The 14,989-nt window shown below is 42.5% G+C and overlaps 1 protein-coding gene across 1 annotated transcript in view; it reads right to left on the bottom strand.

The window, feature by feature from the left end:
- Nucleotides 1-2,073, bottom strand: part of Dcbld2 (discoidin, CUB and LCCL domain containing 2) — a 57,356-nt gene extending 55,283 nt beyond the window's left edge. Inside the window, exon 1 of the mRNA XM_021209286.2 lies at nt 1,641-2,073. Within this exon, the coding sequence (XP_021064945.1) occupies nt 1,641-1,839 (199 nt within the window). The 5' untranslated portion in view covers nt 1,840-2,073. The remainder of the gene's footprint in view (nt 1-1,640) is intronic.
- Between the last annotated feature and the right edge of the window lie 12,916 nt (nt 2,074-14,989).

Raw genomic sequence — 14,989 nt, 5'->3', positions numbered from 1 at the left:
TCCTTAATTTACTAACTTAGTAACTCATGTTTAATAATTGATAAATACATTATGCTTCCCCTTTGTAAAACTGTGTTACTGGTTCATTTACTTAATCTATGAAAGAGACATGCATTCACATATGAACAAGACAGAAAATTGATACAAAGGTATTAAACAAACAAAACTACCCAATTTTGAATAAATAAAAATCATGTCTTTTTACACTCTCTAACATTATTTCTATTTGTTTTGGTATCTTTTGGCAATGGGAGACAAATATATTGTTACAATGCTGACTGAAATGGTTCAAAAATCATTAAAAATAAGATAATGTTGCATGTTACATTAGTCTGGGAATGAATACTCCAAAGGAGTGTCCTATATAGCTGACTCTGTTACTCGAAGATTTGTTTTAAACATGACATGAACTTCTAGATGTAAGCCATCGAGAAATGTTCAAACACAGAAGTGTACTGCTTAAATAGTCATATTCCTTTCTACATTAAAATATGCTGTATTCACTGTGCCTCGGTTTTCCTCCGTTGGGAATGGGATAACTATCTCACCAAGCTGTGTGTTAAAATGCACTGATTTACACAAACCACTTAGTCCCGGGCCTCCCCCACACACTAAGCTTCTGTAGCCATATAAGTCTGTCTCCCCACCATGAGGAAGCAAAACACACACACAGATGCCAAAACTGCGGAGGCTTCCACACTCTACTACAGTAAGTGCTGACTGAAATCTGCCTGTTGGACCTCTAAACTTTAGGTTACTCAGTTTAAATGTGACTATTGAAGAGCACGGTTTACGTATTTCCCTTAGAGATTATCTCTCACTCCTCCATCAAGGCTGCACCTTCTCACAATCCCATGACCTTGAAGACACTCCTTACTGACAAAAAAAAAAAAAAAAGTGCACACAGTGGAAGCTGAACTGAGAAATGAAAAATGTATTTCAAGAAATTCTTCCTAGCAATTAGTAACAAGAAAAGCCATGGAAGAAATAAAGCCAAACAAAATGTGGTACGCTACCCGAAGAAGCAACACTAAAAAGTTCAGTCCTGTATTCTCTTTCAATTGTGATGATTTATCAACCAACAGTTGTGCCCGTTTCTGGAATGGGATTGTAGAAGGAAAAAAGCTTTGTCAACTTTCTGGGAAAGTTTGCGCTTTTGGTAGTGGACCGTTACTCTGGGCCACTTCTATGTTTGATCAAGCCAAATCTACAAACCACTGTCCTCAGTAATGGGCAGGTGCTCTGAAGAAGGAATTGCAAACGCAAGCAAGGCTCTAGAGAGCACTGCAATTTGCTTCATTCGCGTTAGAACCTGGGCGCTATCCCCAAGAACAGCAATCACTGCCTGTCTTTTATAAGCTCAAGATGCTTTTTAATTTGCTTCCTACTCCGTCCATCAGTCCAGAGGGAGACAGCAAAGAGGCCTCCACAGCAGGGTCTCACGTCCCTCTTTCAGAGAAATGAATGGCTTTGCGGAAAAGTAAAGCGACACAAACTTGAGACACCGGGCGGCACCCCCTCCCATGCCCCCCGCCACATCAGCCTCGCCAGTGGGGTGTCTCTGCATCTCTGGGTTCGTCGGCAGGTTCCCCCAAGAGCCAAGAGCCTCAGGAGGCCGACCGGTGCTGGCCACCACTCACCTTGCTGGCCTCCGGCGTCCTGGAGCAGTAGGAGCAGCAGCAGAAGGAGCAGCCGAGGCCTGGAGGAGGAGTTGCGGCCAGGAGGGAGGGGACAGCAGCCGGCGCTGGGCAGCGCGGCCCGGCCGGTGGCGGCGGGCGCGGCCGGGCCTCGGGGACCCTGCGGGCTGCGCGCGGCTCTCAGCGGCGCCCGGCTCGCCATCGCGGCGGCCGGCAATCCGCCCGCATAGTGCGCGCGCCGCGGAGCCCCTCGCGCCGGGGGCCCGCAGCACCCGGTGAGGACCGGGCGGCAGCGCAGCGCGCCTCGTCCCCTCCGCCCTGCTCCCCGCGTCCGCTTCACCGAGCTTCTCCGCCCCGAGACCCGAGGCCGGAGCGCGGCGGACCGGAGGATAGCACCGGGGCCCGAGCTGGAACGCGCTCCCGCCGCGCTCGTAGCCAGACCGGCTCTCGGACAGGCCAGCCCCGCTCTCTCGCCCTCCCTCCCGCGCGCGCTGGCCACGCCTCCTCCGCCTGCTGAGACCAATGAGCGGCCAGATCTGGTCCAGCTCCTTCCGTGCCGTCCAATCAGCACGCTGTCTGCTCTGTCGACCTGTTAGCTCCTCTCCTAAAGCTCCACCGCCCCTCATCCCCGTCTGCCAATCGCCCTGGTCCTCTGGGAGCGTCCCACCCGCCTCCCTCGATCCGGGTTCGTCCCCAAGCCGGGGCCGGGAGCGGTCCCCGCCCCGCTGAAGAGCCTGTAGTTTTTGGGACCAATGCCCAGAGTGAACCCGCCGAGACTCTCTGGTCAGTGACTTCCGGGACTTCCCCATCCCGCGCTCTCCAGCTTCCCAGAGCCAGCTTGCTCCTGGCTCCTCCCCCGTCGCACATCAGGCCACTGGAAGGGGTGGGATGGCTGGATGCTGGAAGATTTCAGCTGGGAGCTGTATTTAAGGGACTGTTTTTAAATAGCAGAGCTTGTTTTTCTTAATTAAAACTGCAGTCAATTGCAGCAACATCTGCGGGTACAATTACAGATGTAGTGTTCAATTTTTGCAAAGATAGCTTCTAGGTCTTTGGAGAGGAAGTATAAAATAAGACCCGTGTTGCTGAGACTATTTAAGTCCAATATCTGTAAAATTGTGCTCAGAGAAGTCCCAGGAATTAGAGCCACCTTATAGATAATTAGGAGATTTTGGAATGGGGAAGAAATGTCAGTACATCATGCACGTCAGAATGAAACAAGTACAAATTCAAATAATAGGCAATTTGATGGAGTCTTTGAGAAGGCAGTATGGCAGAGGAAAGAGCAGTCTTTAAAGAAGACTCCACAGAACTAGACAGTAGTTTTATAAAGAAGAAACCATCAGGGATTTTTAATAGGGACTCCCTAAAAAAAGTATTGTACCCTTAACAAACAGGGACTTAGTAAAGTAGAATAGCTTGCATAGAAAAGGAAGTGACTATAGGGCATCTGTATTATCTTTCAGTTGATGGTGGTTCATCTTGGTTGATTCTTCCACTGGACCAGCAGTATTGCTAGTGTGCCTTGTCCTGATGATGACTGCCTTAACAAGCCATAATTTTCTGGCAGCTGGGTCTTCTCAAGGCTAAGCAACGGATGCTGTTCAGCAAACTGATACTGGCATAGGCTGTCTACTACCTTGAGTGTATTAAATGCTCTCTTGACTTAACGTATTCTCAAGTGATGGTGGATTTATCAAATGTGACTCTTATCATAAGCTGAGAAGCAGCTATACTGGGACATAAAGCCAGAGAGATAGTCCATTGGTTAAGAGCCCTTGTTGCCAATCCTTATGATCTGAGTTTGAGCCCCAGGATTTACTGGTGCTAGGAGAGAACTGGCTTCTGCAAGTCGTCCATGGTCCTCCAGATGTGCACTGTGGAACACCTTCCCCCCTCCCCATCCCCATACTGAATAAATACATAAATAAATAAATAAATAAACATGCTTTTTAAGAAAAAAATCGATATGGATATACAGCTAATAAATGAGGCTACAAAAAAGCGGGCTGTACAAATGTCAGTGTGAGAAGTACGTGGGAATTGGATCTGGAACGCGTGAATACATGTGATAGTCCTAAACATGTAAAGCGCTCACATCCATGTTCCAAAAGAAAACCCAAATGCTGGAAAGGATCCTAGAAGCCATTTTTTTTTTCAAGTTCCCCACATACTTCGCACACAGTAAGCCCCCCAGTCAATGTATCTGATAAACATCTATCATATAGCAAAGAAAGCACTACCAATATGGGCTCTGGTCACACAACGTTCAGCTAGAGAAGCTTACATTCTAGTGGAGAAGGCAAACATTTAAACAAACCCATTGTCACCCGTGCCAATTTGGAGGCGTGAACTGACAGACCTAACTCTATGACCTACCCAGCAAACAGCCAGTCCTAAGCCAAGGCTTCAAGTGATAGTCCCTGAGATGAAGCACCTCACATGTTGGATCACTCCTTCTGTATGACCACCTAGTGATAACCATAGGCCACAGGGTGGACACAGCAAAGGGCTAGACGCTTCTTGCTGGCTAGGATTCCTTCATCTACATGGTACTGCACAAGAAGCAGAGTGAACTAGCTCAGTTATGGGAAACTTTCTAGAAAAGAAAACGCTGGAGTTGTGTCTATCCACAGGGGAATACAGCCTGAAAAGACTCAGAATTTCTTATTAATAAGTACCCCCACCGCAAGTGAGGGGGATGCTCTCATTTTCTCTCTGTTTTGTTATGTTAAGAGCTGTTAAAGTAGAGAATAAAAGCGGTGAAGTGTTTCAGAGGACAGAACAGGGAAAGGAAGAGAGAGAGGGAGAAACCAGCGTCTGAAAAAATGATGCTAGCCATCTGTCTTCATACTCTTTTGTGCTTCAGCTTCCTGAGTTTCCTTTCTGGAGGATTGGCTGGAGAACAGCTGGAGAACGTTCTCCATGGGAAATCATAGGAGGAGCATCGATGTGCGAGAATTGAGACAAAGTGCTGCCCACTGTGTCTCTCCATTTCCGATTATGGTTGTACAACCAAGTTCAGAAGGCTTCTGTGAGATAATGAAATGTTTCTCGGAAACCTTCCACCAAAGTCATATATCAGGCATTTGAGTCTAGTCCAGTCACTGCCAGAGGGCAGTCCAGGTTTATAGTCACTCTCGCATACGTTCTGTATACTTCTCTCGTCAAGCTTGCCATTCCCTTTGCTTCGGGGGACTCAGTTTCCCTATAGGCTGATGTCTGCTGAGTCCGTGGGGATAGGGCAGTTTTACCCATGAGATTCACCTGCGCAGGGCCAGGAACTAAGTGGTGATTGTGAAAATCACTCAGCGTGAATAGGTTTGTAGAAGGCCACCACGGTCCTAGGGGTCATAGCTAGAAGCTAGAATGTGTCCCGTTGGCAAGCCGAGCCCCTCAACTTTCCTACAGAATCTTAAGACATTGAGAACTTAAGAGATTCCCTTGGGAGCAAAACAACAGCACAAGCCCAGAAGGACTGGAGACCTCATCACACACGAGATCCTGGACATAAGCCAGACCCTGCAACCACCGCAGTTGTCTCTTTGGGCTGGTAAATGAAGTAATGCTTTGAACGGAGGCTCCAGGGAAGAGATGGACTTGAAGAAAACACCGCATAGGATAATTGGTTATGAAACACTAGGAATAAAGGTCTGTATCATTTTAATGCATATTCACTCCGTGGGAAGATATTTAAAAATAGAAACAGATTTCCAATGTGAATTTTAATTTACAAGATCTTCTCTTCCATGATGTCTCCTTCTTCCTCTTTTTTTTTCTCCTTCTCCTTTTCCTTTCATCTTCTCCTAGTCAATAAAGAGCAACGGGGCTTGCTTGACATCCAGGGAGAAAGAATTATGAGGAGCCACACCCCACAATTCCATCTTGCAAATGAGCTTAGGAAAAGAGAACAGGAGGGAAGGCCCTGGGGCTGTCGGCCTGGGCTTCTGTCACTGCAGACATCTGGCTTTTAATGACACGATATGGGAAGAATCATTTGGCACCATCGTTGCTGTTAAATGTCCCTGAAGCATTAATAAAACATAAGAGACTCACTTAAAATGGCATTTAGACTGGAAACCTTACGGTGATGGTATGTCATGAATCACTGTTGAGCTTTATCCGTGGCCCTGTTGTTAGCAGGAAAACTGAAAGGGGGGAATGAAGGAGAATTTGCCTTTGTGATCTTCCCCTGGGGTCAGAGAGAGAGAGAAGCCTATGGCAGTCCCGGGGAAATACTTCAAACTTCAAAGACGAGAGGCCTAAGCTCTGGTCTCTGTTCTCACAGGAGTGTTTTCTTTGTCCGGTGGCCCGTCGGGACAAATGTTTGTAGCCGTGTTTGTTGCTGAGCGTCTGAATTCCACTCATGATCCCTTCTGTGAACAAAAATGGTTTGCAGGCACCCCTCCCTTTATGTGCTTGTCTTTCCTTTGGCTCGTCATTTCAGACAAGGATCTCAGGTTTAGTCTTCAGACTTTCTTATCATTTATCAACTTGCGCAAAAGATAGTTGTTATAGCAAATTCAAGGGAAGAGTGGCCATTGTATTTCTTTATATATTTTATAGGAGGTGTTTAGTTTCTACAAGCAGGTTATGAGTTATAATTTTTCCTGCAAGAGTCACATCACTGCATGTCAGTGACTGCTTTGATTTCTCTCCACTCTTAGTTACTACAGCTGTCTCTTTCCCCATTTCTGTTCTTCACCACACGCTTACTCTACCCGGGGTTTATTTTTTAAGAATATAAGAAATTTGGGATTGCGAGTGTAGTTCAGTGGTAGAGTACTTGCCTAGTAGACAGAAGACCCTGAGAGTAGTTTCTAGTACTAAAGGTAAATTAAGTAAACAAAATTAACTGGTTAATTCTCCTGTGGTTTAGAACAAGAAGCCTCCACTCGAGTGTTTCTCTCTGATGGAAGCTTCAAAAGGCTTCAGTGAGAGCATGTGAAAATTGCCTAGAAATGAAGGAATTAATTATACATGAATGGTTAACATACCACTTAAATACAAATACTGAAAACAGCCGAGTGTCCGAGACAGTGCGTTTTACAAGTGAAGTAGCTACATGCAACTGTGGCTCTATGCTCTGTCTTTTCCTGCAGGCATGCTTGCTGGGAACAGTGAAGAATTAGTGAATTTTAGACCTGAGATACCATTTAGCATCCGAGAAACTCAGCTGTTTTCTAAGATCATGGAAACAACCCTGGAGAAAGTGCATGTATTGAGCTCCTGCTGCGGACGGCTGTTAAGCCAGCAAGGCCCCAGCCTAGGCTTAAGTTTCTCTGTCAGGTACAGAGAATGGATGCATACTGTGAGAAATTTAAAGATGAGTGATTTCATCATTTCATTGTCTGTCCTGCTTCCTCCCTTTGTCCTCCACTCCATTTCTTTCTTCACCTTTGTGTGCGTGTGTTTGGGTGAGGGAATGCAGTGTGTATGTATGCCTTAGTGTACAGTAGAGGTCAAAGGCTGACCTTGGGGGTTAGTCTCAGCTTCTGCCTGCCTTGTTTAATACAAAGTTTCCTGTCTGCACCCCCCTGCTCCAGGTTGACAAACAAATAACTTCTGGAGCTTCTGCTGCCTCCCCCTCCTACATCTCCATAGGAATACTGTAACAGGGGTTCTGGAGATCTGAACTCAGATCTTCAAGTGTGTGTCTAGTAAATGCTTCCCACACTGAACCAGCTCCCCAGTGAGTTCTCCAGTTTATCTCTTGGATAAATTCTAAGTCTTCCATTTCCAAATTGCTATATAATATGGGAAGGAGAGGGAAAAAAAAAGCTGAAGAATACAGAATTGGTCACTGGGAAATGTTTACTCTGAACAGAAGTGTACCTTAAGGGGTGCTTGAAAAACAACTCCCAAACAAGCAGGCTAACTCTAAATCAGCAATGCCTGCATGGATAGGCTAAAAGAGAATAACCACTGTGCTGTTCCGTGGAGGAAGCGAACAGGACCTTGGAGCAAGGAAGGTAACATTATCCAAAAGAAGATGGAATCAGAGAAGATAAAGCTGGTTAGCTATGTGGCAGGAAGCTGCAGCTGCCAACACTGAAGAAATAGAATTATCCAGTTGTATGAACGCCAAGATGCCTTGAAACATTGAACTAAGTGAGGAGTGATGCCTGCAGTCTCAGCCTGGTGGGAGGCAGGCTGGATCAAAGCAAGGACATGGCTGACTAACTCACACAACAAACACATAGGGGCTGTAATAATAATTAGAGAGATCTAGTAGTAGAGAAATTGAAGGCATTTGTTGTATATGACATATTGCAATCTTTACTCTCTTCCCAAATGTTCCATTACGTTTGCTAGTCATACCCTTGATTTGGATGAAACTTATGGCATTAGAAAGGGCACTGGGACAGTATCTGGCTTTTTGATTGTACGTAAGAAAGGGCAGTATCCTCAGGAGGTGAAAAAAGAGAGATCAGGAGACTGTCAGAACCATAAATATGAGAAAATTAAATCTTTATGCCGATCCCTACCCTCTTGACAAGAAACTGGATTTCCAACTCTTATTAGGTCAGTATATTTAAAAAGGTGGTCGTAGCTAGCTAGAGAATTTGGAATCATCTAGGTAACTAATACCCATTATACTAGGAGAATTAAATAATATAATCAAATTTAAATATTCTGTGAACCAAGAGAACAGAGATAATAACAGTAAGTTTAAAATACTCACATCATTTCCTTCAACTATTTGGTTTTAGTTCTTCAATTACATATTAACTTAAATTCTTTAAATTTAAAATAAGTCAATAATGTAGAATTCTAGCATCAAGCCTTTAGAAATTTGGTGTTTAAAAGGAAGACCTAAGGTCTTTTAAAACAAATAAGTGTATTATCCCTTTCATACCATGTTCACTGGCAAGCTAATGTTAGCCTGCCTAACCCAATAACATATAAATGAGATGAAGATGTATATTCTCACTGAAGCAGGTTCTTTTTTATTTTTGACATTTTGTTAACCATGGCTTGCAAAATGATAGATTGTGGATGTAAAGCAAATGAGATATTATTCAGAATAACCTAATTTTCCATGACCTTCTGCATTGATAGTCGGATTTTAATGCCATTGTAAGTATTGCATTTGACTGACACACACTATCATTTGGTTCAGAGCTAACATACAGTACAAAAGGAACGAAGTGAATGATTTCTTTTGAAGGATTGGCTGTTGGTTGCAGTGACTTCTAGGAGAGAAACAAAAGAGAATATTATTTGCCTACACTAGTATTATTCCCTCATCCTAAAGGACAGGGCATGTCTAATCCGTGTAGACTTTTGAATAAATAAAATTATTATTTTTTTACCACTTATACAGTTTTACCTATCACTGCTTCTTCTAAATCAATATTTCATGTATATTTGTGGATCAGAAATTCAATTTGGGTGTGTATAAAAATATACATAATGCACATGCCTTGTACTACTAACCTAACTAAATGAAAGGGAAAAGCTTGGCCTTTGTAAAAGTCACAGATAATTAAGTCACAAAAACTCATATAGTAACAAAGAATCATTCATATGGACACAGATATGAACAGTATCCATCTAAGTATGTATAAACATAATATCTTTAGATATTTTGACTTTAAATAGTTTTTTTTTCCTTTTAAGATATATTATTGAACACAGGTAATCCAGATTTCATTTAGTCTCTGTTATTTTCCATTACTCTTATATTCAAAAGTAATATTCAGAAAGTACTTACACAACATAAATCATGCATGAACATATTCAGTAGCTATTGTTAGTCTTATATATACATGCCATTAATTAAATCACCTACAAAATAATATTCCTCACAAACTGGATTAGCCTCACATTTTAATGATAACTAACTGCATAATTAAACTGAAATTCTTTCCAAATGAACAAACTCATATGGCCACTCATGATGGTTAAAGAAGCCGTTCATTAAGAGAAAATAATGTTATGCATGCCCAGAATGGAAATTGAAATGTAATTTTTTGCTCATAGAAAACAAAATGAAACAATTAAGCTGTGTCTAATGACATGTAAAAATACTATACTCAAATCTCATCTGTAATAATGCCCTCTCTCCTGTAACTTATTTCTCAACTTCCATGCTACCTATTGTGCATATGAAACATTCAAATTCTTACCTAGCAAGATTTTGTTCCTGATTCTGAAATTATTTCTGTAATTGATGTTCTTTGTCCATTCTGTTAGAAGAATTAAGCCTTTATTTTCTCTAGTCAGACAATAAGAGAAGTAACTAATATTTATGGAAGAAAGGGTAGCTATGCTCTAAATATCCTTTCTCAAATGTTACCTCTATGATCTGGGTATGGTGGTATAGATCTATAATCATAGGCCCTTGGGATAGAGACAGGAGATTATGAGTTCAAGACCAGACAAGGCTGTGAAATAAGTTCAAGACGGCCTGCACCGGAGAGACTCTGTGTCAAACACCAAGGATTATGAGTATAGCTCAGAGGTCTGGCTAGCATTTACATGATTTGGGGTTCAGTCACGGACACCACCAAAGAACAGAGGAAAGTTACCTCTCTGCATTTAATAAAGGCAGCAAAGGATACAAAAATGTTTAGAAGAAAACAACATGAATTGTTATGGAGGCCATCCTGAGAGTGTGAAATGCTCAGAACATCTGACGATGCTAATTATTTTCCCATCAGGTTTCCAATATGACTGAAAAGAAAATGAGCCATCTAAAATAATGACTCTTAAGTCTGTGAACTATGGCATACAATGAACCATCCCACCAAGATGGTAAGTGCCAAAGGAACTATGGAATACACTGAACTACTCCACAGAGATAAGGTCCAAAGATGGGACCTTCCAACTTTGGAGAATCCCTAATAGAAGCCTAAGGCTTCCCTAAATAGTGAGGAAACTGTTGAGAACAATTCCACTCTATGCTTGATTGTGACAATTAGTCTGTGTGGGTTCCATCATTAGCATTTTATCATTTAAAAACCTGCATGTTTTTACCGTGGGTCTATCTGAAGCTGTGTAGATGCCATGTGCCTTTGCCTTTGATGTAAAAGTGTAAATGAAACACTTGGATCCACACATGTGGTGTCGTTGACCTGGGGTGCCTCTGTCACAACATTGATTTGTAGCTACAGGAACAGTGGACAGCAAGCTAGGCTGCAGATAGTATCTAAACCTTAGCAGCAGGTCAGACAGGATGATTGCCTAATAGCCCCTTCACCTGAAGCAAGTAGATCACCCATGACAGTGGCTACAACGTTATCTTTGTAAGGTTTTATTTTTTTCCTTCACAATTTCCTTTTACTGGTGTGTTAGGGGAGGTTCTTTTACTAATGTCTAGTTCCCTAATTTGTTCTTGACTTTGTCAATAAGGAAGGCCAGGAGTCAATTGCTGGGTGGAAGGGACAGGTGGGACTTCTAGGTCCCAAGAGGAAAGAAGATGAGGGAAGGAGAGGAGAGGCTTTTTCTGCCATGTGTTGGAGGAAAAGGGATGCAGCAACAATGCAAGACCTTGGAGTCTGCTAGGGTCTGCGGCCTCCGCTATGGGCAGGTTCCCAAAGATGTTTGGCAGGGACAAGGTGGAACAAGCCACTAAGATTAAGGCAGAAGGAGAAACAGAGATAATAAATTGGAAAGGGCGGTAGCATGATCTTAAAACGACACCCAACACTAGAGTACTTCAGAAAGAGGTATGTGACAAGGGTGTGAGGTACCATCTTGCAACTAATGAAGAATCACAAACTTTAATATGGAACTACCAACTCCCATGCCTAGTGCCAACTCTATCCACTGGAGGACAAGTGGCACACAACATTAAGCACTGCGTGCATGCATTACTCATCTCTCCTAGCTCTCAGTGAAGTAAGTGTAAGTATCTACAGGTATGGGTACACTAATCAGCTGAAAATGAAGCTGTGGCCACGTTACTCAATACCTATAGGTTTAATGCAAGGATACTGAGCCCCTTCTCTACCCTGGTGTCACAGTGAGCATTCAAAAAGTCGTAAAGGATGGATTGTTCTGAAATTTCACTTAAGAATCTGGAACACTCTGCCCTGCTGTATTATGCATGGGCTTAACTGTCGTTGTAGACCTGCCGTGGGCTATAATATGCCAAGCTTCATTCAGTGACTACACCCCTCCTATGTCTCTGAAGTTCAAAGCCTGTTTCCATTTTTATAGCACCTTTCCTCATGGACAAGAGCATGCTCTGACCTAGATCCTCGCTAGATTGAGGAGCAACAGACCAATTTCTATAGAGCTGGCTGTACAACATAAAATCCTGAAATTTTTTTCTCATAAACATGTTTAAATCCCAAGTTACCAATCTATTTGTTGCTGGGGAACTGCGAATGCTTTCATGTCAGGAGACAAAACAATAGCAGACTTGTGGTGAGGATTTTTTTTTATTATTTTTTTATATTTTTATTAGATATTTTCTTTATTTACATTTCAAATGTTATCCACTTTTCTGGTTTCCACTTTGAAAACCCTCTATCCCCTCCCCCTCGTCACTAACCCACACACTCCTGCTTCTCCACCCTGGCATTCCCCTAAACAGGGGTATTGAGTTTTCACAGGATCAAGGGCCTCTCCTCCCATTGATATCCTACAAGGCCATCCTCTGCTACATATACAGCTGGAGCCATGGGTCCCTCCATGTGTACTCCTTGGTTGGTGGTTTAGTCCCAGGGAGCTCTAGGGGTACTGGTTGGTTCATATTGTTGTTCCTCCTATGGGGATGCAAGCTCCTTCAGCTCCTTGGGTCCTTTTTTTCTAGCTCCTTCATTGGGGACCTTGTGCTCAGTCCAATGGTAGGCTGAGAGCATCCACCTCTGTATTTGTCAGGCACTGGCAGAGCCTCTCAGTAGACAGCTATAACAGACTCCTGTCAGCAAGCACTTGTTGGCATCCACAATAGTGTCTGGGTTTGGTGACTGTATATGGGATGGATCCCCAGGTGGGCCAGTCTCTGGATGGTCTTTCTTTCAGTCTCTGCTCCACACTTTGTCCCTGTATCTCCTCCCATGGTCATTTTGTTGCCCCTTCTAAGAAGGACGAAGTATTCATACTTTAGTCTTCCTTCTTCTTGAGCTTCATTTGGTCTGTGAATTATATCTTGGGTAGTCCGAGCTTCTAGGCTAATACCCACTTATCAGTGAGTGTATACCATGTGTGTTCTTTTGTGATTGGGTTACCTCACTCTAGATGACATTTTCTAGTTCCATCCATTTGCCTGAGAATTTCATGAATTCATTGTTTTTTTTTTTAATAGCTGAGTAGTACTCCATTGTGTAAATGTACACATTTTCTGTATCCATTCCTCTGTTGAGAGAGATCTGGGTTCTTTCCAGCTTCTGGCTATTATAAATCAGGCTGCTATGAACATAGTGGAGCATGTGTCCTTATTACATGTTGGAGCACCTTCTGGGTATATGCCCAGGAGTGGTATTGCTGGGTCCTCAGGTAATACTATGTCCAATTTTCTGAGGAACTTCCAAACTGATTTCTAGAGTGGTTGTGCCAGCTTGCTATCCCTCCAGAAATGGAGGAGTGTTCCTGGAGGTGAGGGTTTTTAAAATCGCTAGTATGTGCATAAAAGAATGGAGATCAATTTTCATTTAGATAAAAATTCTGTTCTCATTTAGAATTTAGGTATGACCTTTCCTAAGACTTTCCCCCACCCACTCCCAGATATGGATCCTTCCTGAGGAAATATCTTCACTACCACTCTAGGTTGAAGCTTGTTAGTGACTTTTATTTATCCTTTCAAAAATATCCTGCCATTTCTCTTGGTCAAGTGTATAAGATTCTAGATTTTATGTCTGGGCTTCACATCCAAGTTCTGGTTTATTAATCTGTAAAATGGGTTTAGTAAGGGTATCTTGACACAAAATTGTTGAGATTTAAATAAGAGGTACATTTAAACGTTTTGGTGTAGTGCTTAGCAGAGAGTCACTCCTCAGTGATTATTTATCACAGGCACCACTTTTGGGAGGGCAAGTGCCATCTAATTCTATGTAATTCCATGTACCAAAGATCAACAGTATATATTAAGAAATGTATGCATGGTATACACCTGTGTAATCGCAACATTTCCAGCCCTGAGAAATCATCACTCACTGTTCATCTCAATGGCAACAGACCAGTAAAACCACACACAAATACTTAACACAGATATACTTACTCTCTTCCCAATTTCAACCTCTTATAAATTTTGATATTAATAAGGAATCTGTTAGTCAGATCCAGTTACCAATGTAATTTCCCTCTTTAGTTCTCTCTTTTTCATTTGGAATGGCAAAGTACTCTATTAAATATACACATGCACATCTTTCAAAGAAAGATGCCCAAGTGACTTGATTCTGGTCAGTGAAATATAAGAACCATCAAGGAAGGCTCCCATAAACTTGTAAAAGGGAAAGGGTTGCCTAGAATGCCACTTGTACTGGTTCTTTCTTCCTGCCTATACGTGATCCTGGTGTCCTGGAGGTCCAAGAGGTAGCTTGGAATGTAAAGACAGAATCTATTTCACAAAGAGTACAAAGTAGAAAAACAGAAGGAATAGAAGTCCCGATGGCATCCAAATCTACCCTACAGTTGCTACCTTAAATGCATCTATTTGAGAGGAGAAAAAACCAAACCCCACTTAGGACTACATATCAGGTTTCTGTTCTTTGTGAACAAATTCACTTGTACCTGGACAGTTATAACAAAGCACAAGACAGATGCACCCTCACTGAACTCATTTTAAGGGGAGATCTTAACTCGATACACTTTGCTATAGGTCAGAACTACTGACTGTCCTCTTTACAGAAGTTGAGAACAGAATTGGAGTAAAACTGTTCTTCTCCACAGAATAACATAGATCTCAGTTAATTTCTAACACACACTCTTTGTTAGCCTTATAAGAAGTGAGTATAGATAACTAGTGCTGTCTCCTTTAAGAAGCTTAGGATTACAATTCGGGTAATAACACAAACATGTATACTAGAAAAGGGTCAAGGGCATACCATGTCTTAGGGTAGATACAGAGGATGGTGACATTGCTGGTTGTTGGAAGATCTGGAAGGTGTCACAGAGAGGAATAGGCAGGGTTTCAGTAGAATAAAGTTTAAAAGAAGCAATTCAGTAAAATAAAGGTTAAAAGGAGCAAACAGTATGGGCAAAGCATGGAGGGCCTGGGAGGTGATCTCAAGATTTAATGGTTGCCCTATGAAATACACTAATTGTTTTCAGCTCTTGTCTTATGGTAAAAAAAGTCATTTTAGATAATTTGAGCTGGAGATGTAACTCCATGATTCATGTGTCCTCTGTTTCAACCCCAAACACTACCATAGACAAGCTCTAGGTCATTTTGACATTAT

Source organism: Mus pahari, chromosome 12 (assembly GCF_900095145.1).
Source record: "Mus pahari chromosome 12, PAHARI_EIJ_v1.1, whole genome shotgun sequence".
In the NCBI taxonomy this organism is placed as follows: Eukaryota; Metazoa; Chordata; class Mammalia; order Rodentia; family Muridae; genus Mus; species Mus pahari.
Note: the sequence above shows the minus strand (reverse complement) of the source record. Positions and strands in the feature narration are given on the sequence as shown.